The sequence below is a fragment of the Acanthochromis polyacanthus genome, chromosome 7 (genome assembly GCF_021347895.1).
Source record: "Acanthochromis polyacanthus isolate Apoly-LR-REF ecotype Palm Island chromosome 7, KAUST_Apoly_ChrSc, whole genome shotgun sequence".
Taxonomy (NCBI): domain Eukaryota; kingdom Metazoa; phylum Chordata; class Actinopteri; family Pomacentridae; genus Acanthochromis; species Acanthochromis polyacanthus.
The window spans coordinates 8,634,749-8,657,648 of record NC_067119.1 but is presented as its reverse complement, the minus strand read 5'-3'; the positions used below and the strand labels follow the sequence as shown (position 1 = coordinate 8,657,648).

General features: G+C 40.1%; 1 protein-coding gene across 3 annotated transcripts in view; it reads left to right on the top strand.

Annotated features, from left to right (window-relative positions):
- nf2a (NF2, moesin-ezrin-radixin like (MERLIN) tumor suppressor a) overlaps nt 1-22,900 on the top strand; it is a 37,361-nt gene that overhangs the window by 1,799 nt on the left and 12,662 nt on the right. For 2 of the 3 annotated variants that reach the window (XR_007942856.1, XM_022213118.2), the window contains exons 2-12: nt 881-1,006; nt 1,105-1,227; nt 4,621-4,704; nt 15,112-15,180; nt 15,332-15,414; nt 17,555-17,630; nt 18,212-18,346; nt 18,854-18,937; nt 19,036-19,149; nt 21,643-21,765; nt 22,055-22,254. Coding sequence is in view for 2 of the 3 variants with exons in the window: in XM_022213118.2 (XP_022068810.2) it covers nt 881-1,006; nt 1,105-1,227; nt 4,621-4,704; nt 15,112-15,180; nt 15,332-15,414; nt 17,555-17,630; nt 18,212-18,346; nt 18,854-18,937; nt 19,036-19,149; nt 21,643-21,765; nt 22,055-22,254 (1,217 nt within the window). In the remaining variant the exon portion in view is untranslated. The remainder of the gene's footprint in view (nt 1-880; nt 1,007-1,104; nt 1,228-4,620; nt 4,705-15,111; nt 15,181-15,331; nt 15,415-17,554; nt 17,631-18,211; nt 18,347-18,853; nt 18,938-19,035; nt 19,150-21,642; nt 21,766-22,054; nt 22,255-22,900) is intronic. The other variant, XM_022213119.2, reaches the window with a different exon arrangement.

Genomic DNA, 22,900 nt, shown 5'->3' with positions numbered 1-22,900 from the left:
ACTAGATGGCAGCAAGTAACTGTGAACACATGCAGCTTGTGTAGTAAATGTGCTCTACAGAAGACCAGATCTGTTCTAATTTATCTCAGTGGTGAAATCAGAGAGATTTTAGTCAATCACACAACTTAGTGCAGTCTAGGATGCACAGAAATGCATCTTCTTGCAGTGTGAATTTAAAATAATAGATTCATGCTGGTTTTATTATCTATTTCCCCTCCCTTCTTGCATTGTTTTTTTGGTTCATCTTATGACTTGTTTGGTGATATATCAGAGCTGAAAGGCATCAAAATTCCTTGCAGGCACCCTGCCTGGTATTTCAAAGGGAGGGACCCCAACAAAATTTGCACTTGGTGATTGCATGCAGCAGCACAATGTTAGTCACAGGTCTGTTATCTGCGCAGATGTCGTGATTACATGAATTATGGGTTTTGGTAAATAGCATTTAACTGGAATTGGCCATACAGACGAAACAGAATATTCATTTGTCCTTGCGTAGGAATTTTTGCTGCTTATATCCTCATTTCCTGCAATGTTTGGCGCAGTTTTTTCATGCCAACCTTGAATGCACTTGACAGTAGCTCGCACCCCGAGTTAGCTCAGAGGCTACATAGAGATGAAAGCTATCTAAATTGGATGTCACCTGATATGCCTCCTTCCAAGCTCTCAGCTGGATGAGGAGAACACGTGTGGTTGCCTGCTATGAACCAGGAGGTGATAATGGAAACGCTAGTATGTCTCCATTCAGATGACACGGCACACGCACACACTTAGTACCAAGACATGCATTTCTTCAGAATAAGGACTCTCATTTTTGACACATTTTAGTATCAAGCATGTCTCTTCTGACAAAATATAAGACTAAGTCAGTTCTGTTTTTCAGGACACACCTCATGCAATGAACTGTTTGCAATACGTGTCCCTCATTCTGGGACTTAGAGAGATTTGGTACTTTGGGCTCCAGTACAACGTCGACAACAGAGTTGCTTGGCTCAACCTGGCCCGGACGGTGATTCTCATGTTATACTTGTCACAAGCCATATAAACATTGTTAAAACTGAGTTCTTCACTGTTTCAAATGCTGACGCTTTTGGTTCATCGCTGCAGCTTCGGAGTCAGGGGGTGCCACTGAAGGAACCCATCACCTTTCGACTCATGATCAAGTTTTACCCAGAAAATGTTGAGCAGGAGCTACTGGAAGACATCACACAGCATTTATTCTTCCTGCAGGTAACAGTACATGCTATTAAGCTGCTGATTTGTCACCGTGCTTTTGTTTGGAATGTAAACAGTAGTATCATTCAGAACTTATTCAGTCTAATTCTAAATGAATTTATTATTGGGATGCATTTAGCTGCTGTGCTTTATTTGTGGCTTCCTTACTATTCCAAACCAGTGCCAGCGGGGGGCACGCGTCCACAGAGTTTCTCTCTTTAAACTGTCCAGCAGAGCACCCTGCAATACACTTTTTTTCCCATTGTCCCGGTCTGATTGTGTGCAGCCATGTGGAATCAATGCAGAACATATTACCACTGCCCTTTCTATCCACTTAATACCCTCTGGGGAATTCCTGCGGAGCCTGCCACACCATACCCCCTCGCAAGAGATGAGATTTGTAACTGTGCTCTCACCGTCCAATGCCACCAGCCACATTTATCAATTACCAATTAGGCTTTAAGGGCTCAGTTATTGGCCCAGTTAATGACATATTCTCTACGGGATGCTCGTCCCCCATAGCACTCCCATCATATCCAGTCTATTGTGCTGGTTTAGTTATATGGCTTTAGACTACAGTGCACTTGTGTTCCCCAACATTTGGATAGAGCCACTTATCTACTTAAGGGATATAAGACGTCTCTCTGTGTCTCTAATCCATTTAAAGGTAGTTGAGGTAATTTATTTATTTCACAGGGAACCTTGCTAAAGGAAAAAAAGAAGTCTGCAGCCAGCAAATTACTCAACAGTTAAGGCAGCACACAGCTACAAGGAGAGAAGAATACAAATGCGTAGCGCCTCACCTCGCCTGTCTTCTTATTACTTTGCTCTCATTAATTCCCATAATGTCAGGAGCCGGCCTCTGTTCAGATAGTGTCACAGGCATGACAGCTGGATTAGCGCTTATCAGAAATGATCACCGACCCGGATGCAAACACACTGGCACAGCTCCACACAATTTGGGCCGCTCACACAAACAGACACATGCACACATCTTTGTCGCTTCAGTCTCCAAATCGTAGCACGCTGTCATTTGTAAACTGGAGTGCAGCTTCAGGCCTCTCAGCGTGATTAGGGGCTGTCACCTCTGGCTCCACACCTTTGTTAGTTCAAAACAAGAGAAGACAGCATGACTGGCGTTTGCAAATGATAAGGTTTGAAGCATTAAATCGCCCACTTACATAACTACCGCCGGAGCATGTTTGCACCACCTAACCTTACAATCCGGCTTTGTGCTCCATGTGTAGTTATGCAAGTTTGCGATTCAATTAGTTTGACAGCTGGAGTTGGCATTGTGACACCTGGTGAGAAGCAGCACTTTAATCTGGGGGGAGCTTGTTATAGGGGATTGGCAGCCATTTTAAGAATTCATGTTGTTACTGGGATCCATGACAGTTAAGTCAACACTTGTAAACATGCACCAGTGTTTCCTCAAACTGCAAACTGCAGACCTAAACCTTGAATTTGTCATTCTCAGTGGCTGGAGTGAATTCACAAGCACAGAATCAGCTACCCTGGGAATGCAGAAACAAGGCAGACTATAAAAATGGGCGGTGTTGTCCATTAACTAGCATTTGCGGCTTTTTCTGGGACTTTCTGTCCTGTCATTATGGTCTCTCTGACTAGCAAGCTGATATTCTTGGAGCAGCTTAATGATCATATGAAGTACTGTTGGTTTAGGTGCATAGTTCCTGACTTAGTGTCTAATAGGTCCCTATGTGACTATAATGTTTAAGTCTTACAATGTTTATTTGGCACAGTTTGCCTGGCTTCCAGACCTCTCTAAAATGAGCAACTAGCATTGAGTGTAGCAGTGGTAGACGGAAGTTTAATTACCCAGTTTGAGGGATGTACAGGCATGTGAGAAGCTAAGTACATCCCATGGAAATTACTGATTTTTTTTCAATACATTTGAACATGCCACAGAATGCCCACAGTGAAATATAACACTTTCAAATGAATGACAAACGGTTGAAATTAGATGAGTCATGTAGAAAAGATTTTCACATTTACACAAGTTAAAAGCTATATAATTTGCATATGGAGGTCCAGATTGGGTGTCAGGTGTTGTTCTCTGTGCTGCTGAATTGTGTTATCATTTAGAAAAATAAAACTGGCAAGCGATTTGAAATATCTTCAAATTTTTTTGAAATAAGTTGTTCTACTGTAAGAGAAATCTCAAACGACTGCAAATTTGTCTAGGAATGGCTTTGAAAATTCACTCAAAGAACACATTGTTTGATACACAAAGAAGTCTCCAAGAAATTTCATCACAGGATCTGCAGATATCTCGGCAGCTCTTTGTGGCAAATACACACGTCTAATTAGTAAGAGACTGCACAAATCTGACCTAAATGTTAAGGTTTTGGGGTTGCTTTACTGCCTCTGGGTCTGAGCAGCTTGCACTCACTGATTCACCTGCAAATTCTGCATCATATCAAAGAGTTCTTAAAGATAACATGAGGCCGTCTGTCCGAAAGTTGAACCAGAACTAGACCATTAAACAGAATAATGATTCAGTAGCAAATTCTCCAAGGAATCCCTCAAAAGAAGAAATGGAGAGTTTTAGAATGGACCAGCTAAAGCTCAGATTTGAGTCCCATTTCATATCCCCCCATAAGGGATGTGAAATGAGCCATACATGCAAAAAAAACCCACCCAAATATCTTGCAGCTGAAGGAATTTTGCATGAAGGAGTTGTCAAAACTTCCAGCCTATGAGAAGTTACTTCTGCTGGTGGATACTAGCCTCCTAAGCCAAGAGGGGTTCTTATTTTTCTACTGAGGATTATTATATCTATTGATATTTTTAATGTTTAAACTTGTAACGTATTTCAAGTACATCGCGCCTATCTGTAGGCGCAGTATCAAAGTGTATCAAGTGTTTGCTTGTCAAAATATAGCAACAAAGACAACAATGTCCATCAAAGCCATAAAAAAAACCTCAGATTTTTGTCTACTGGAAATTGTCACCAGAGCGCAATGTTTTCCATTTTTGTCAACCTTGGATTCAGGGAATACAGTTCCGACTGTCAAAAGCTGTCAGAAAGTTGCGCTTCACCCCACACTGTCACTCTACGCTCATCAGTTCTGCTCCCTTGCGCATGAGTCAACTTAGATCAGCTGTCAATATGATTCTGGTCGTAGATCTCTCAGTATCATTTTGCTTCTCTCTTGGAAATCAATACAAAGGGGAAATAGCACTTAAAACATGCTTTCTGTTCCAGAAGATGCCCCAGCCTGTCTTCATTGCTTTCACAGCACTAAAGATACAAATGTCACAGAATATGCTGGGCCTTAGGTGTGCTGTTAGTTCTAAAGTTCATTTTTGTTTTCAGAGAGGTGAAGAGGGCTTTCCTATTCAGGTGGTTCCATGTTTTAATGCTGACTATATTTGGTTACTCCTCAGCTGAAGAGGATGATCCTTGAGGAAGAGATTTACTGTCCTCCCGACGTGTCTGTGCTCTTGGCCTCCTACGCTGTCCATGCTGAGGTTAGTGCTCTTTTTGGATTTTTATTTATTTAGAAGTTATTTTCAAACACGATCTGTACATCCTTCTTTTCATCTGTCTATCCTTTAATGGTTTATTCATCCTTGCTTTAAAGTCTGCATGACGAAATGGCAACTGCTACTTCTCTAACCTCAAACATTTTTAAGTTATTGAACTCGTGAGGTGCTAAATCCACCGTGCATGTCATGGTGCTGAGGTGCTTACTATAAAAGGTTGCTTTCCTTAACTACACTCGGTGATTTAATGGTTTTAAAAAAATAAAAACAGTGTAGGCACAGCAATTCTATATCTTTTATCCAGATTTTTGAGGTTTACAATGAGTGAATGTCATGTTTGACGGAGTGGGACATCAAATCAGTTGTAACTGACTGAGGAAGTATATTGGCAGATCTGTTTTTACATATTTTGTACCTTTATCTTAAATTCTTTGTGACAGTATATTGAAAATTTTGAAGTATCCATAGACTGTATATAAAAGCCATTGGACGTTTCAGTCGACTGGTAAGTCTGACTGATGTCCGCCTGATAACGTGCCCTGTTTTATTGTCTATTTTACTCAAAATGGAACCATAACTTACAAAATTAACATCATGCTGCATTTAAGTAGGCTTGAAACTAACATTTAAAACCAAAAACTCAGAAGTACGGCGATTTTCTCATTGACTTCTATACAATTGGACTTATTTTTGCAACTAGGAGAGTTGCTACCTGCAGGTCAGAAAAAAGAATGCAGGTTTAAATTAATTCCTATAACTTTTCATACCCTGAAACTACATCTGTCTTTTATAGACAGTCTCTGAAAGCAATAATCTATACATTTTTTGTAACTTTAGGAGGAGAAATGACATTCCTTTGATTCAACATCTTAAACAACTTTTTCTCTTTCAAAACAGAACACAAGGACTGTCTAATTTTAACCAAAAAAGTCGTAAATCAGCTGCAGTTGATCCAGACCTCAGTTCTCTCACAAGTTAGACCTTTGCTGTGCTCATTTTTCTTTTGATTTTTAAAATTCATTTACTTTTTCATGACGTGCTACAGGGCCTCAGGTGAAATGCCTTTAATGTACAAAACGTGGAACCCAGCTGTTCTGGAAGTAGCCCTTTAAGTAACTCTTTCAAAATTCATAACTAACGCTTCTGCTAAAGCACCGTTTTGCTTTTGGAGCAGCCACCCAGCAGCATGAATAGGATGTCAGAACCCTATTTAATTAAACTGAGAACACACTAACTGCTATTGGTTGCGGCCAGATAGTGTAGAGAGTCCAGTTTGGTTGGATTTTTGCTTCTAACCCGTTAATAAGGTGTGTGACCTTTGACCTCATCTCATCTCATCTCATCTCATCTCATCTCATCTCATCTCATCTCATCTCATCTCATCTCATCTCATCTCATCTCATCTCATCTCATCTCATCTCATCTCATCTCATCTCATCTCATCTCATCTCATCTCATCTCATCTCATCTCATCTCATCTCATCTATCATATCTAAGGGTATAGTACCCTGCTAGAAAAATGTGCATTTCCACATTTGAGGGCAGTTTGTCTTATCTAAAATCAGGCATGAAATCACGCGTGAAATTTAAAGGTACGTTCAAACATCTGCAGTTCCATGTGCGTCAGTTATGCTGGCGAACTCTATGGTATTGAAAAAATGAGCAAGATTGCAGTTAGAAGTTTGCATGGTGCTGGTCTCATCCTTACACAGATGTGAGGAGCTAATGTATCAGGAGTCAGTTAAGGTATTTCAGGCATCAGAATGACCCACTTATGTAAACATTCAAATTGTCATGATTTAATGGTGGGCAGGGCTCCAGAGGGCATTTTCATTGGAACAATTTCTACCCAGCCATCTCTGGTTTTCCTAGAATTTTGATAGCATAAAATATGGATGTTTATTATCGTATCGGTGAAATTTTAGCTTCATGTATTAAGCACTTAGTCCCCTGTTAACCCACTTTCAGCATGTTTTTTTTTACACACTGAAATTCAAGGCTATGCTTGGACGACAATATATCATTAGCTGTTACTGTTACTATTGTTTCTCATCACGCTGTTATTTGAAAATGTACAATATTGAACGAGGTTAGAAAATAATCTCGGGTCATGAGTGAGTTGAATTAACAAAAGGAACCGAAACATCATGAAAAGTCATATGTTTGAACACACATTAGCAATAATTATAATGACAAAATCTAGTGATATTTTAATTTCCAAGTGGGTTGTTGGATAATCATTAAAAAACAATCTCAAAAAGTATTTGATATATCAAATTACAGATAGCATTTTAAAAAATATGTAGTTTATGGTATCAGAAATGGTTCATCACAAAACCTCTGATGATATGAGACAGAATAAACCACCTCTTTTTTTTTTCTCACCCACATTATGTGTTAAATTTTGGGCGCCCTCCAAAAATGGTCACGGTGCAAACAATATAAAGTTTTGTCTGGATCCCTGATGAGGAAAGTTGAGCCAGGGAAATGGAATGCAGATCAGTGCAGTTTCCCTCAATAAAATAAATGCTACTGTTTATTCTGATATTGATTTTATGCCAAACCGTCCCGCCGAGCTCAAACCTGGCCTTTTTACTGTGGCTTTCGGCAGGAGCACGTTTATGATTGTAATGATTGGTGTTATTTGCCATTATCGTTTCCCTTTTTCCTTCAGATTATTCCTTAATCATTTCTGTTTGTTTCTCAGCATAGAAATTTTTTGCCTATTATTTGTGTCATTAATCAGCACACTTTATGAGCCTTATAAATTGCATTATCCTGTATGGAAGGCACAGTATAAACACTTTTTTATTTATTGGTTGAGGATCAAACAAGTTTCCTGTAGTCTATGGAAATCACTCCCCAGGAGAAGGCTTCGTTAATAAACCTCAAGCGATGTCAGTCGTTTTGCTTGAGGGATCCCAGCTCTCTGAAATCCCAGGAAAACGATAGTCAGACTGAGGTGCAGCCTTTTGACAGACAGACAGGGTCTAGTGAGACCTCAAACGTTTGGCCAAGAGACTTCCGAGGCTCGCCTTTCCCATGCCAATTTACCAGGCCCAGGTTAAAGGAGACTACGTGGCATCGAGAAAAATCAGCAAATCAACTTGAGCCGTGTGCTCCCTGGTGTCGACACCCTCAGTCTGGAAACAGCACAAAATAAGGGGCCGCAATCTGTTTTCATGTAATCAGCGGTCTGCTTTGATTAGAGCCAGTATGACTAAATTGGCATTGTAAAGATTAGACAGGTACTTGTTTAATAGTGCAGCTGCTGAGAGGTTTTTGGCAGACTTTTTCCCTTCTCCCTTTTTCTCATCATGAGCTGTTTTTGTGCAGAACCACTGTGCAGCCGGTGAAGTGGAGTATATCACACTGTGGGATCTACTTTGGTTCCCTGGCTCATCTTTAATCATGATTATGCCAGCCTGAAGATAGCAATAAGAAGAGAGTGAAGGCGTGCTCCAAGACAGCTTTAATGTTTAAAAGAGATTTTTTTTTTTTGGTATAATGTGAATCATCGCTCCGTTCAGGTGCGGGTAGTCACACACTGAATCTGCATGTGTAATCCTTTTCCAGTGCGAGGAGAAAGAGCTGTATATTTCACAGCAGACACAGTGGGGCATCATAAAAGCTACCATTACCTCGTATGAGTTGCAAAGACTTCATGAATAGAGAGGATAATAGTTGTTGTTGTAATTGTGGTGGAATTTGTGTGTACAAAGGCTCTGACTAAATCCCTTACAGCTGTTTTACCTGTGTGCTTGGGCACATTAGGGGTAATGTATACATAGTGAGGTCAAAGGGATTGTAATATGCTGTAATACGAAAGAAAATATTCATCTAGCAGTGACATTCTTCATTTGTAGCCTTTAAAATATTGGTGAATAAAGAAAACACACCACAACTGTTTTAATAGATAGTCTTTAAATATAAACCCTCCCCCCAAAATAATTGGTTTATTATTGCCAACTTCAAATAGAACTTGGAGATTAACTGGGATTTGGCGTTTTTCTTTGATGAATGGCTTTTCATATTAATCTGTTTTCCTCAGTGCCTACAGCTGAAGGTGTTATACTCAAAAAATGCCAAATTCAGATTCTGTGTTTAATTCAAAAATTGACATTTTTGTTGTCATTTCCTTAATTAAAATTAAAAAAATTCTGATCAGTGACATTTATCACGCCTTCAAGTCAATGGAATTTGCAGAATTGACAACTAAAGTGTGTGGCGTCGTCATGTCAAGATGTAGAGAGCTCTTTGCATGTCTCTAACTTATTTGAAAGAGAAAGGGAAAATAATCTACAGGTTGTGCAGGTTTTAAACAGCCGTCAGTTTGTCCAGGATAAACCCCAGCAAATTCTGCAGAAAATCCGACAAAAAAGATGATGAACAATAACCTCAAGATTTCACTTTGTGCATGTGTTTACATCCAGAAAGAGATTCCACAAATTTGACCTGCATCTGATGCCGTCCAGGAAAAGCAGTGGTGGTGCAAACGCTGTGGTTTGGGTTTGCTTCGCTGCCTCCGAGACTGGACAGCGTGTGTTCATTCAGTAAAGTATGACGTCTGCATCATAACCGAGAGTGGCTAAAAATAGCGTCAAGCCATTTGTTTTTTGTTTTTTAGGGTTTATTCTTTGGTTGCTAGGCGCCGTGCAGAGTGACAGCCTGTTGCAGTAGCTCCTGTTTTTGTGTTGTATTACCTATAAATGTTGCACTGCACTTTACAGGACTGTCATTTAATCTTTCATTGTTTGTTTTTATTGTTAGCATTCAATACTTTATGGTGCATTTTTTACTTTGGTATTTTTTTCCATCACAGTATATTTTAAAATTGGCTGGACATTTGTTTAATGTTTTATTTCTCTATTTTCTTATTTATTTGTTTTGCGCTGATGGTCATGTTACTCTTTCTGCGCGCTACTGTAATAACCAAATTTTGCCTTGGCGATCAATAAGGTATTTCTATTCTATCTATTCTATGTTAAAAGCCAAAAAATGAACCAGAAGTGGACCTTTCAACAGTATGCTGATATCATGCATGTCAGCAAATCTACTGAGGAATGGTTGAAAAGGAAGAAATAGAGGGTGATGGAATATTCTAAAAAAAAAAAGAAAAATTAATATTTGAATACCATTGAAATGTTGGAGGGCGGCAGTACATGCAATCTCTTACAACAATTGGTCAAATTTTGCACAAAGGCGTTGTGAAAAATGGAAAAGCTATTTTGCTGCAGAAAAGTATTACACCTGTCAAAAGTTTTAGGGCACTTTCTCATTCAAATAAATTAGAACCTGTCCTAAAACTTTTGACAGGGGGTGTACATCTGTTCTTTTTTTTTTTTTTTGATAAATGATTGAGCAAAAAATAATATAAAAACAAATTTACCTTTCCTGGAATATATCACCTTTAACTATAGACAATGTTTCAAAGAGAGTCTAATGGTTCCCTTTCTAAATATGTCAAAAAAGCCAACAGTTTTCATGGGATGTACTTTTTTGAAAATATATATAAATGAGCTGTGAGCCAAAAGTTCTGCCTCTGTGGGACAGCAGTGGTCTCCTGCTTTTTTTAAAAGTGGAAAAAGTAGCATTTCTTTGAGGTGGCAATACTGAGCCACTTAAAATCTTTACAACCAAAAGCCGTAACTGAATTGTAGGAATTCTCTTATGCTGTTGTAAAGTAGAGGCTTGTTTAAAACTGTCAATATGAGAGTTAAGAAGTGGCATACTGATGCTGATGCGCAGTAATGTCACTGCCGCAAACATCCTGCTGTGAATGAAAAAAAATATTAGAAAGATAAGCACATTCGATATGACAGAAAGATATTGTGACTTCAGTAAACAGATCAGACTTTAACGTCTGTGTTGGAGCTCAGGATTCAGATGATTTAACTGCAGCTGATAACGTGTGACTCTGTGTTTAACCGCTCACCTGTCAGAGGTGAGGAGCAGTCCACAGTGTCATTAGATCCCGAAAGGTCCTGTTCCCATGTCTGGATTCATTTACAATTATAGGGTAAATATTTAATGCAGTCACGGCTGTGTTGTGTTGTGTTGTGTTCCTTTGTGCGTAAATGTTCGCACCTCTCACTGGATGCACTAAAATGGATCCTGCTTCTTACAGAGGAGAGACTCCTACAAACCAAACAGCTGGAAGCAACTAATTAAGTTTCAGCTCCTGTTGATGTTTTGAGGACTGTGTGTTCACCTTCATTCAATGTGTCTTCTGTGCGCTCTTAGATATTTATGGACAGGATGGCACGCAAAAGCCAAAAGCCATAACTGAATTTTAGAAATTCTATTGTGCTTTTGAAGTATTTTCTGCAACATGTTTTATTAAAATCAAGCAGAAAAACTTCACCTGTAGGCAAGACATCCATCATTTATTCATGACTTCAACACTGGAAATTCTGTTCACATGTGTGATGATAACTTCTAAAACTCCAGCAACTTATTGCACAATAAAATGTGTTTATGTAATTACTCTGCTACCTGTAGCCATGTTTTGGTGTAATGACTAGTGAGCACATATACTATAAAGCATTCTTAGCACTGTTTCAAATATTCTGCCGTGACATGGAATAATCTGACTAATTAAAAAATATATATATGAAAAAAAAAGTATTTTGATATTAGACCAGACAGTAAAACAATATCCAGCTGTGTTGGAACACAGGATTCAGCTTTGGAACAGATGATCGACCTGCAGCTGATGAACTGTGACTCTGTGTTTGGCCGCTCACCTGTCACAGGTGAGGAAAAGTTCACAGCGTCATTAGATCCCGATAGATCCCGTTTCCTTGTCTGGGATCGTTTACAGTTACAGGATAAATTATTGATAGAGCTATGGCTGTGTTGCTTTGTGTTGTGTGTAAATGTTCACACCTCTCGCTCTCTTTGAAGATGCTCATATGAATCCTGCTGTTGTTTGATGCTGCATTTAATAAACTGAGAGGAAAGGCTCATACAAATTGCTGAAGCAGCAAACTAAACTTCAGCTCCTGATGACATTCTGAGGTCTATGTATGTGAAAATTATGGCTTTTGCACCCTCTTAGATGTTATAGATGGGCTAGTCGTGCTACACTGAGCTGTTACAATCCTCTAATGCTACTTTTGCCTGCATTCGGACACCGGAGTTGCATTCACCTTTGAGCTGCCGCTGAGTAGTACAACATACAGGTGTTAAGATGGGATTTGAAGAAACAGTCACTCTGGATGAAGGCAGAGGGTGTCACTGTGACACAGAGGTTGTGAAGGAAGAAAGGTCGGCTCACTGAGACATTTGGGGCGTGGAGATCTGTGTCCAGCCGAGTGATGAGGAATATGAGCAGCTAATACCCATGAATGACATAGGTGGGAATCATTGTGTTCTACGGGTGGCTTCAGCTGGACTTGTTCCTAAGCTGAGCTTTTCAAGACTGAACAGGAAACACTGGTCTGTAGTCTGTTGGCTTTGTAGCTGTATCCTCGTCTGCTTTCACTGTTATTTTTTCACCTCATGTGACGAGCCACAGATAGAATGACTTCCAATCTGTGTAAACGACAAAAAGCAAAACAGTGTTTCAATCTGAACTGTGCAGGATGTTATTGAATGCTTTTTGGAATTTGCCAGCATCTGAAGCCATTTTAGTCAAATAGATTTTTTTTTTTTTTGCTCTTCCTCAGATTTGTAGTGCAAACAGTTTGCCCTGTATGTCAATTTACCCAAAAATAATCATGCAATTTACAGTAAATGCAAATACAGTTATTGAACAAGAGTTCAAGCTGACAACCAGCGGTTCTCTGAGACTCTCCTTAGATGCACTGCTGGTTTGATCTTAACGCTAACATGCTTTCCAAAGGGACTACACAGTGGCTTGTTGGTTAGCGCTGTTGCCTTACAGCTCCAGTTCGCATCCCAGCCTGGCATCTTCCTGCATGGAGTTTAAAACTCCCTGTGTATGCGTGGGTTTTCTCTGAGTTCTCTGGCTTCCTCCCACAGCCCAAAAATATGAAAAGGTTAATTGGTGATTCTAAATTCTCTGTAGGTGTGAATATGGGTGTGCTTGGGATAAATTCCAGCCCCCATGACCCTAATGAGGATTAAGCGGTGTACAGATAATGAATGGATGGATGGGATGCTTACCAAAGAATGCTAACATGCTCATTGTTTACCGTGTTGACCCATCTCTCTGCGTTAGCATGCTAACGTTAGCACTAAGCACAAAAAGCATGTACATGACCCATGCTGCATGCTTGTTATAGTGTATTCCATGACCAGCTATGAGAATCATTTATTTCTAACTTTTGTACATTAAATTGAATTTCTCCACCATAAACTGTCTGAAAAAACACATTTTTTTCTCTTCAGTAGAAGCGGATTTAATAGGGGCCGCATTGAGCATAACATAACCATGAGTCGATGATCACTATTGATCTGCTGGCGACTGTTGCTACTTGAAAATATCGACACAAAGCTATCCCTTCTGAATTGATTGTTGATGTTAGTTTAAAAAATTGGAAGAAAGGTAAGTAATCAGAAGCTATCCGAGAGCATTGTCACTGGCAAAATGCCACCCCGTCTCTCCCTGAGCTGAGACCCAGAGGTGCCATAATGCCTCGGTAAGTCTATATATCATCAATTATGTAGCAGTTACAAACAAACAGGTGATGAACTGGGGGAGTAGAAGATGCGAGGATGGGAAGCTGAAGGGAAAGGATCTAATTAAATGTCCCTCGGCTTCTCCAGTCTGTTAGCAGCTACACTGGTGTTCCAGTCTGTGTGTTGAGCTTATTAAATTCACATCAGTTAAGTGCTGTTTTCAGACTGGTGTGCACAGTAATAATCCAAACAGTGCTCATAATAGAAGCCTAAACACTATAAACATGGAACAACCCAACAAAGGAAAACTAAATTCAGCGTGTGGAAGTGTTAACTACTCAGAAGATTATAAATAACCTGAAGTTTGCTATTAAAAAAAATGCAATTGTAGTCTCTTGCCAATGTTTGATCACATAATTATATATTTTCTTACAAAATGCATTGCAGTGTACAATTAAACTACATGGTTTTGGTTCTAGTCCATTCCTCTCATTTCTTCAGCAGTTTCTTTGTTGTATTTTTTTTTTTTCTGTTCCACCAGGTAACTGACTGAAAGTGCTGCAGCTCTGAAATTTTCAGTGCAATTACAGTGACACTTGAGCTGCAACAGAGGGGGTTTGGCTGTCTCAAACCTCAGAATATCAGATTTTGGTGTCAGCCTCAGAATATGGAAGAGAGAATGAGTCTTTCTGGTCTGCCTGTTCTTTTTTTTTAACCAGTGTATCACCAAAAAAATTCAGCAGTTATAGAGAACCAACTCCAGGACAAGACACTCCACTCTTTGTTGCCAGACTCAGAGCCAAATACAAAGGACTCTTCAACATATCATTTTGCACCAAGGATCAGCAATTTCTTAGGTGACTTTGGTGCCTTTATTCTGGAGTTTAATCACTTTACAAGGATGTCTCCAAAACAATTTGCGAGAGAATGAATATGAAAGAATTACAGTTCCAGAAATTTATAGTTAGGCCTGAAAGCTGATAGATTTAAGTTAGATTTTCACAGTAATAGTTAGTACATTTGAGTAAACTTGTGACTCAGTAAAGAAGTAGTTTAAAAATGTGAACTTTTGTCGTGTCTTGCTGCTGTACTAAGTGCTGAAATGTCTTTTTATCAGTTGAATATCCCAGCTCTATGGCAGAGCTATGAACTAATGCAAAAGGGTTAGAAATACATAAATAAATAAGCATTGCCTTCATTATTGGCCTCCTCAGATATCAACCAAGAAAAGAACAATAAAAAAACAGAATACAAAGGACTGACGCACCTAGATTTGATAGTGATATATGTGAAACATGCACACAGCATGCAGCAATGCTCAGATGTAGGTAAATGTTCATGTTAACCTACTTACATAAATCTAGAGTCACAGCCCACTTTTTAAAGTCTACCTAAATGTATATTTCATACCTTTCCAGCAATTTAAAGTAGCCCAAAGGAAATTCCCTCTGCCACTCAGTCATGCCTAATCCATCTATATCTCTCTTTAAACATGCATGATATAATTTGTACCGCACCACTATGATGATAAGTGATCACAGCTCTCCCAGAGTTCTCTCTCAGAGCATCATTTACACCGTCTCCCAACAACTGGGCCACAGGGTGTGTGGTGCACATTAATGACCTGATGGCACACCAGCCTCCATTCATTCTCCAAGAGACCCTTTTCTTGCAGGCGTTGTAGTTTCATCTTATGAACACCTCCCAGGAGAGGCATTTTCTGGCCCGTTATTGGATGGAAGCTGGATAGTGGCTATTAGTTTGGAGTGATTTTAATCATTTTGGCACTTTTGCTCTATTTTACAGTACGGAGACTACGACCCTGATGTTCAGAAACCTGGCTTCTTGGCTGTTACGAGTCTGCTGCCAAAGAGAGTGAGCGGTGGCCGGATTAGTTGTTGTCATTAATGAGTGAAGATGCTGACATATTTGTCCTATTATCTTGGCCTATATGTGCATTTCATGTGGCATTTAATTTGTACTGTACGCATTTATGGATATTAATGTCTGTCTTTCTCCATTTCAGTTCATTAACTTGTATATAATGACTACAGCGATGTGGGAGGAGAAGATCACAGCGTGTTATGCACAGCACAGGGGCAAGTCGAGGTAAAATATGCTGCACTGAACTGGACTGCGGTGAAGTTTCACAATCATCAGCACACTTTCAGCTTTGAGTTCACTTAGGAGGTGCTTAAAACTTTGCTTCAAGAAATGTTTAATACAAAACAGGAGTCTACTTTGGAATGAAGAGCTCCATAAAAGTAGTTTCTCAGTTTTTTTTTGTTTCTTTTTTTTAAAGAGCATTAATGGATCCATAGTGTAAACAGTTTTAACATTTATTTGTAGACGAGGACAATGCATCAACACCAAGCTGCACAACTCACCACTTGTATTCACAAGAATCTAAATTAATGTAGCTGTTCTGGAGAAAATGTTGCTCTGTTCAAATGTTTTGCTGTAATGGCTTTAGTAAATCCAAAATGACAGGAGAATAAAAATCAGTTATTGTGCTCTTGCACTTTGCTCCACCACTAAACTGAAGTAAGCTGAAAATGGATAGGGAGCAACTGTGAGGGCTGTGGAGTATCTTAAAACTCCGTGGGTGGGGAATTTTCGGATGGCGAGTGAGTTCTAAAAGCCAGAAACCTCAGCACTTGGAAAAGTAAGAAGTGAGTCACTGGTGCTGATCAATAACCCTTTCAACCCCAGCTGTGGGAGGGCAGCTGGTGGTCCTACACCTTTAGCATTTTAATTGTTTTGGAAATGGTAAATGGTCTGTATTTATATAGCGCTTTACTATACCTGCAAGGTACCCAAAGCGCTTTACATGATACATCACATTCACCCATTCACACACACATTCACACACTGATGGCGGAAGCTGCCATGCAAGGCGCTAACCACGACCCCATCAGGAGCAATTCGGGGTTAGGTGTCTTGCTCAGGGACGCCTCGAGCACGATGGGGCGAGGATCGAACCGGCAACCCTTCGGTTGCAAGACGGCCACTCTACCCACTGAGCCATGCCGCCCCGCAAAATGATGCAGAATGATTGGGGCAAAGGGAGGGAGGTCATTGCTCATCCAACTATTGGATGGATTGCTCTTAAGTTTGGTACAGACATTCATTCATTCATTCATTCATATGATTGTCAAGATCAATAACTTTGGGAAGCCCATAGCTTTTTTTTAACAGCATTATCAAGTCAAATTCTTAATTTGTCCAATATGTTGGCTAGCATGTAAACATTTGAAAAGTAATGACAACATGTGCCTAACAATGACGATTCCACAAACTGTTGCACTTATCACATGATCCTCTCTACGTGTAAGCAGAGGGGAAAGGTAGAATGCAATGAATTATAAAATGAAATTGCCTCCACTTTCAGTAGAGGCACTATTTTGCAATTCCAAAATAGCATAAAGCTGTAATAATCTGCCCCAGATTACACCATACAGTAAAAATTTTATTACATCTGTATTTTGGTCAACATTCTCTTAGAACATGATTCAGAATTTATTATTAAAAAACAGATGTCGGCACCACATCAAAGTGACTGATATACCATGTGCATCTGTGTGTTGTTTCAGAGTGAATCTGTGCTGCTTTCCGCACCATTAATCAAGTGGCTACCATTTATATTTCTTCTGATCTACTCTGAAGTCAGAGTGTATTTGGTGTCCAACCTAGTTAAGATTTGTTTACTTGGCATCATGCTCTCTTGCCTGTTTAAACTTTGATGAAGCTTAAATCTTCATTTTTCTAACCACCCATATCAAACAGGCAGTTATTAAAACTTTACACGCCAGTATGGCCTGGTTTTTCCTCACCCATCAAAGTATGCTGATGCTCTTTTTTTTGCTGAGTTGACCCTGAAATCACAACAGATCTGCCAACAACGCTGAGGAAAAAGAGAGGAGTTTGATGCATTTGTTTTTCTGTTGCAGTATTTGGAGTCTTGAAGGCATGCAAAGTCTTGTTTTTCATCAAGCATGACCTCTAAAGCCTGTTAGGAGTTGCGTTTTGTGTCACTACAGTGCGTGTGTTTTCACCCTCGCAAGAGCCATGTGGCAGTTTTTATAGATCACACAACACGACAGATGCTACCCACAAAAGCAGAGGAAACAAGGTCTGATCTCCTTTTTCTCTCCACTTCTGCATCTCCTCTCCTCCCACCCTTCCCTCCCTCTCTTCTCCATTCCCTTGGATTCCTCTCAATCTTTTTCTCCCTCTGTCTTTGAAACAGGGAGGAAGCTGAGATGGAGTATTTAAAAATAGCTCAGGACCTGGACATGTATGGTGTCGATTACTTTTTAATCAGGGTGAGTCAATGCTGCTTCACTATATCTTTGCAAAGTAAGGCAGTACAAGAGATTAGGAGGCGTGGCAGTTTTACCATGTCATGAAATGAAGTAAGGGGGAAATAGCAGTCTGACTCCACTGCTTGTCTCTTAGTTCAACTCACTATTAGAATTTTGAGCTTTGTAAAACAAATTAGTTTATTTTGGGGCAGCTATTTAGTATTGGACTTTACCCAGCAAGACATTACAGAAATAAATGTGCAACAACTCTTAACAAACAGTAATTCGCCTGAGGAGGCTCTGACCTTGATCAATGTGTTCTCTGAAAGACCGAGGCATTTCAGAATGCCACCAGAACATCAAGCTCAGCTTAAGTAATTCACTGTAGCATTACCTTCCAGTCAACAAGCACAGGCTGCGTATACGTACGTCCCACAACTGGCAGTGTTCAGCTCTCTTCTAACAAATAGGTTTGGAAAATGCAACCACTGTAAAGCCACCTCTGTCAAGTGCAGCTGCAAATTATTGTTGACTGGAAGGTGGTTCCTTGTGAGTCATAACAATGGGGTAGTAGAAAATGTTGATTTTTTTTTTCTCTCTAGAATATGAAAGGACACGATCTTCTCCTGGGACTGCACGCCCTGGGTTTGCACATCTACAAGCCAGGCAACAAGCTGACACCAGAAGTGACCTTCATCTGGAGTGAGATCCATCGCATGTCATTCGAGTGGAACATGGTGCGAGAATCTGCTGTTGAATTTCGTGATAAAGATTGGTGGGAAAGCAGTAAGATTACTGTTATTACTAGTTATTTGGTGTTTTGATGATGGTGGTGGAAAATGTTGGTCCAAAATCCTCAATAAGTGTTAAGTTAGATTAGGTTCTGGTGACTGTGCAGGCTGTAACATACAATTAAAATCGTTTTTGTACTTATCGAACCAATTAGTAGTCCCCCCGTGCCCTATGGATGGGGCCATTGCAGCCATTGCATTTGCAGTGACTCTTCCCTTTAAGTGGACAAGTGAACTCAAACCATGCAAACAGGATAAGAGAGTCACCAGATCCTCTCACTGTAGGGATGAAGGGTTCAAGTTTTTCCTTAGTTTGTCAGCCATCTCTTTCTGTTCATCATATAAATGTGTGAAATTGATTCCAAAGATATTGCTCAGTCTTACCACATAGCTATGTCTGTTACTTGTGTGATCTGTTTAAAAATCTGGTATTCTTTTTATCTCAATATTTAGTTCCTCATTAAAGTTTTGGGCAAGAAAAGCAATTTAGTCAAGTTTAAGTCTTCAGAGGGAAAAGGCTGCAAGATCACTTCAATGGTAAATATCACTTCAGCAGTATTGAAAGCGTCATTTTGTTTAAGGGTAAAGACTTTTTTTTGATGGTACCAATTCTTGGTTTTGTCTCCCTTGTGTAGATCTTAAGTTTGTGTGTGGGGAACCATGAACTGTTTATGCGCCGACGGAATCCGGACTCGATGGAAATGCAGGAAATAAAGATTCAGGTGGCAATGCAGAGATCCAGAAAAGAGGTACTGATGATATGGAACAAAGAAAAGGAGATACAGTTGAACTTGAAACTAACTCTTAGAAAATTTGCAAAGATAAAGTAAATTAATGTATGGTACTGTCCATTGCTGACACAAACATGCTTGTATAAGGAGATGGACCCAAACGACACGTCTTCTTTGTAATGATCCATGTGCACGCCCTTAAAAGGGATCTTATCACACATCATGTGACCTACGGTATGCCGCCTACTTCAGTCATTGGGAACCGGTTGTTATAATGGAATCTATGAAGAATACAAAATAAACATTACTGTAAAAATAAGTGTTACTGCAAATGATGCTGTAGAGAAATGCTGATAGAAAATAGTTTTTTAAAAATAATTTTTCCACTGTCAAATGTGACAGCTTCACATAAAGCTCTTAAACTTCAAACTTCAGTCAATTACCATGATCTTAAAGGAGTGCATTTATGTGTGACGCTGGCCCTCAAGGAAGGATGCATGGATATCACTTTAGCTTTTGGCCCAATCAAAGTGAAAGCAATGTTGCTGATGGTATATTGTCTGTGGTGAATACCAAAAGACTTAATTCTGTGTTCAATTAGCTGCAGTACCAATTATTTTGCATTTTTATGCTTTTGCTGTCTTCCATGCTAAACATCCCCAGCATGACAGGACAGTTTTCTGCAGGTTTTATTCACTGCTTAGCACAAATAAAGTCAGCAAATGAATACAGTCATACACAGATCCAATGCTACAATATTTATTTTATTTTTGCTCCGCTAAGGAACGCTGCAGAGTTATGTGACAATCAGCATAGATTTCCTGTGAATCTGTCTGTCCTGTGCAACATTACTCAAAAACGGACCAACGGATTTGGATAAAACTGTCAGGGAGGGTCAGAAATGACACAAGGAGTCAGTGATTGGACTTTGGCAGTGATGCAGCTTATAGTCTGGATTCACAGATTTGTTAAAGATTTGCCATCACAAAATACGGTGGCTGGCACAGCATCACTGCAACTATGACGTCAACCCATTAATCTTGCTTCACAATGCACCCCTCTAGTGCCACTGTTGCAGAGGCAGAAGGTGCAAAAAGATGACGTAATTAAAGAGCTCCAGTCAAACATCAAACAATGAAAAATCATGTAATAAACACAATGGAAATATGGCATGTATTGCTGTTTTCTGTTAGAATTTGAGGAAGTCTCATCATACATCTGAAGTTTGCGGCTGAATCCCAAACCGCCCCCTACACACTATCCCTACACACTACCCCTCCGTTTGTGCGTTCCCGCGGAGGGTCCTCCATATTAAGGGCCGTCCCAAACCGCGTAGTGCGGAGGGGGAGTGGACTGTTCAGCCCTTAAATAGCGAGTCTGCATCGATGCTCACTCTGGACAACTTTTTCAGGAAGTGCAACGTCGAAATGGAGGAGGAAACAACATATCGATGCAAGTTCCACATGCGTCCTTTATTTCTCCCACGCCTTTTTCACACTGACAGAACATCACAAAAAGAGTGGTGTAAAAAGATAAATCAAAAGAAACAAATCTTCTTCTCTGCTGACGTTTGATTTAATTGTGCACCCCCTGACACCTTAAAATTTGAACACAACTGACAGAATTCATTTATTCATTTATTCATTTGTTGGATTTGAAATGCCAGATAATAGGATTGGAAAACATGTGAGCGAAAAAAAAGTGGGATGCTTTCGTCTTCTGGAAGCAGCAGCGATCCTTGTTAGTTGCAACCTGTGCCACAGCGCTACAGCCATGACAGTAGGCGTCTTTGTGTTACCATAGCAATGACGTCTTCCGTTTTCCGGTGAGGCGACAGGGCGTCCCATTCCTGACGATCGTATTTATACCCTCCCCCTTCAATAATAGGTGCCCTCCACAGCTGCGAGTGTGACTTCTTTTGGAGTGACACTCGGTAGTTTAGGGGGAGTATGTAGGGGGCGGTTTGGGATTCAGCCTGCATCAGGCGCTTGAGTGATGGTCAGTTCACACACTTTTGTGTATAGTTATTTAACGAGGGCTGAACAGTGATTTAAGTTTGTTTCTGCTGAACTTAGACAGATTTTCTTTGTGTTGGTACCTTAAAAAGGCATTAAAATTGTAGTCAACTTTCTGTCTCACTGTGAGATAAATAAAACATTTTGTCATGCACTTTCATTTTGTTCCATACTTCTGCAGTGTATGTCTTCGATGCTGTTTTTGTCATTCACCAATTCAACCTGCTGTCTTTGGATGAACTTTGCAAATTTCAAACAAAACCGAGTGCCTCGATGAAATCCTCGCTCCTCTCCTCTTGTATGGATGTGTCCCTTGGGTGCATCTGTCATGTGATTTTCTTCTGTTGGATCCATGTTCTGCTTTGTCCATTATATTTTCATTCATATTCCATCTTTTGTTGCTGTGTTTCTTCCTTTCTTTGTATCCATTTTCCACTCATTTTTCCATCCGCGTTCCATTTTCTTTGACCAACACTCCAATGTCTGTGTCATTCAGGAAGCGAAGCAACGTCTGCAAAAGGAACGGCAGCTGCGAGAGGCGGCAGAGAGAGCTAGGGATGAGATGGAGATGAGCTTAATTCAGCTGCAGAATGACGTGCACATGTCCAATGTGCTACTGGTAAGATTCAGTTGGTTAGTTTAATCAAAAATCCACTCTTTTGTTGGCTGTCACAATAACATCAGTGAAATCCGAATCGATCTGCCTCGCTTTTTCTGTATTCACCTCCCTTCTTCTACATCTCTCACCCCTTCTGTTCTCTCTTTCTCCATACATATTTCATCTGTGACACTATGTCTCTTTCTTTGCTCCATTTTTCCCACTCCACTGCCGTTTTTAACTTTTCTTGCCCCCTTTCCCCTGCTTGCGTTTATCCCGCCGCATATTCCCTCTTCTCTCTCCTCTTCAGCTGTGTTTGGGGCAGGACTTGCTGGCTGAAAAGGCCAAGACCACAGAACACAATGCCAAGCCGCTGGCCCAGAAAGCGATCAAGGCTGAGACAGAGAAGCAACACAATGAAGTACCCGCCATCTGTGGCCAGGAGGACCCGGAGAAGATGCTGGAGGCAGAGATGGTAGCCCTGAAGATGGATGAGGAGTCGGAAAAGTGGTGAGGAGAAGAAGAAGGAGGAGGACTGGGTGGATAAATGTTCAGTCATACAGCTGCTCAGTTTTCACTACTTTGTGGCTTTGTCTCAGTAAGCACCATCTACGCCTTTTTTTCCTCTTCATATGAAATGTAAACCTTTCCAACAGACTAAGCTGTCTTACAAGGGACATCCAGTTCCTAAATAGCCTCTACAGCTCAGACGTTTTTGAGCACTGTTTAATGTCAAAGTGCACAAACAATGTTGCTGCACTTCAGTTTGTTCAGCAGCACAGAAGTCGGGCGTCTAGGTCCAAGCGCAGAGCTCGGTTAATTGCTTAATCAAATCTGAACCAGAATCAGAATCGACTTTATTGGCCAAGTTTGTACGCAAGCAAGGAATTTGACTCCAGTCAATCTTACCTTTAATTCTACAGTAATCAGGAAAAACAACAACAAACAGGTGCAAAAAATAAGATAATGGTTGAGGAAAGAATGCTAAAAATATGAGCATATAAACATTTACAGTGAATATAAAGAATAAGAACCTCAAAGTCGTTTAAAATCATTCATTTTCAGAGGATTAGCTCTTGCAGGTTACTTCACACAGAGGAAAAATAGGAGGTACAAGCTTTGTTCAGCAGGCCTCCCAGTAGCTCTGAGGCACAAG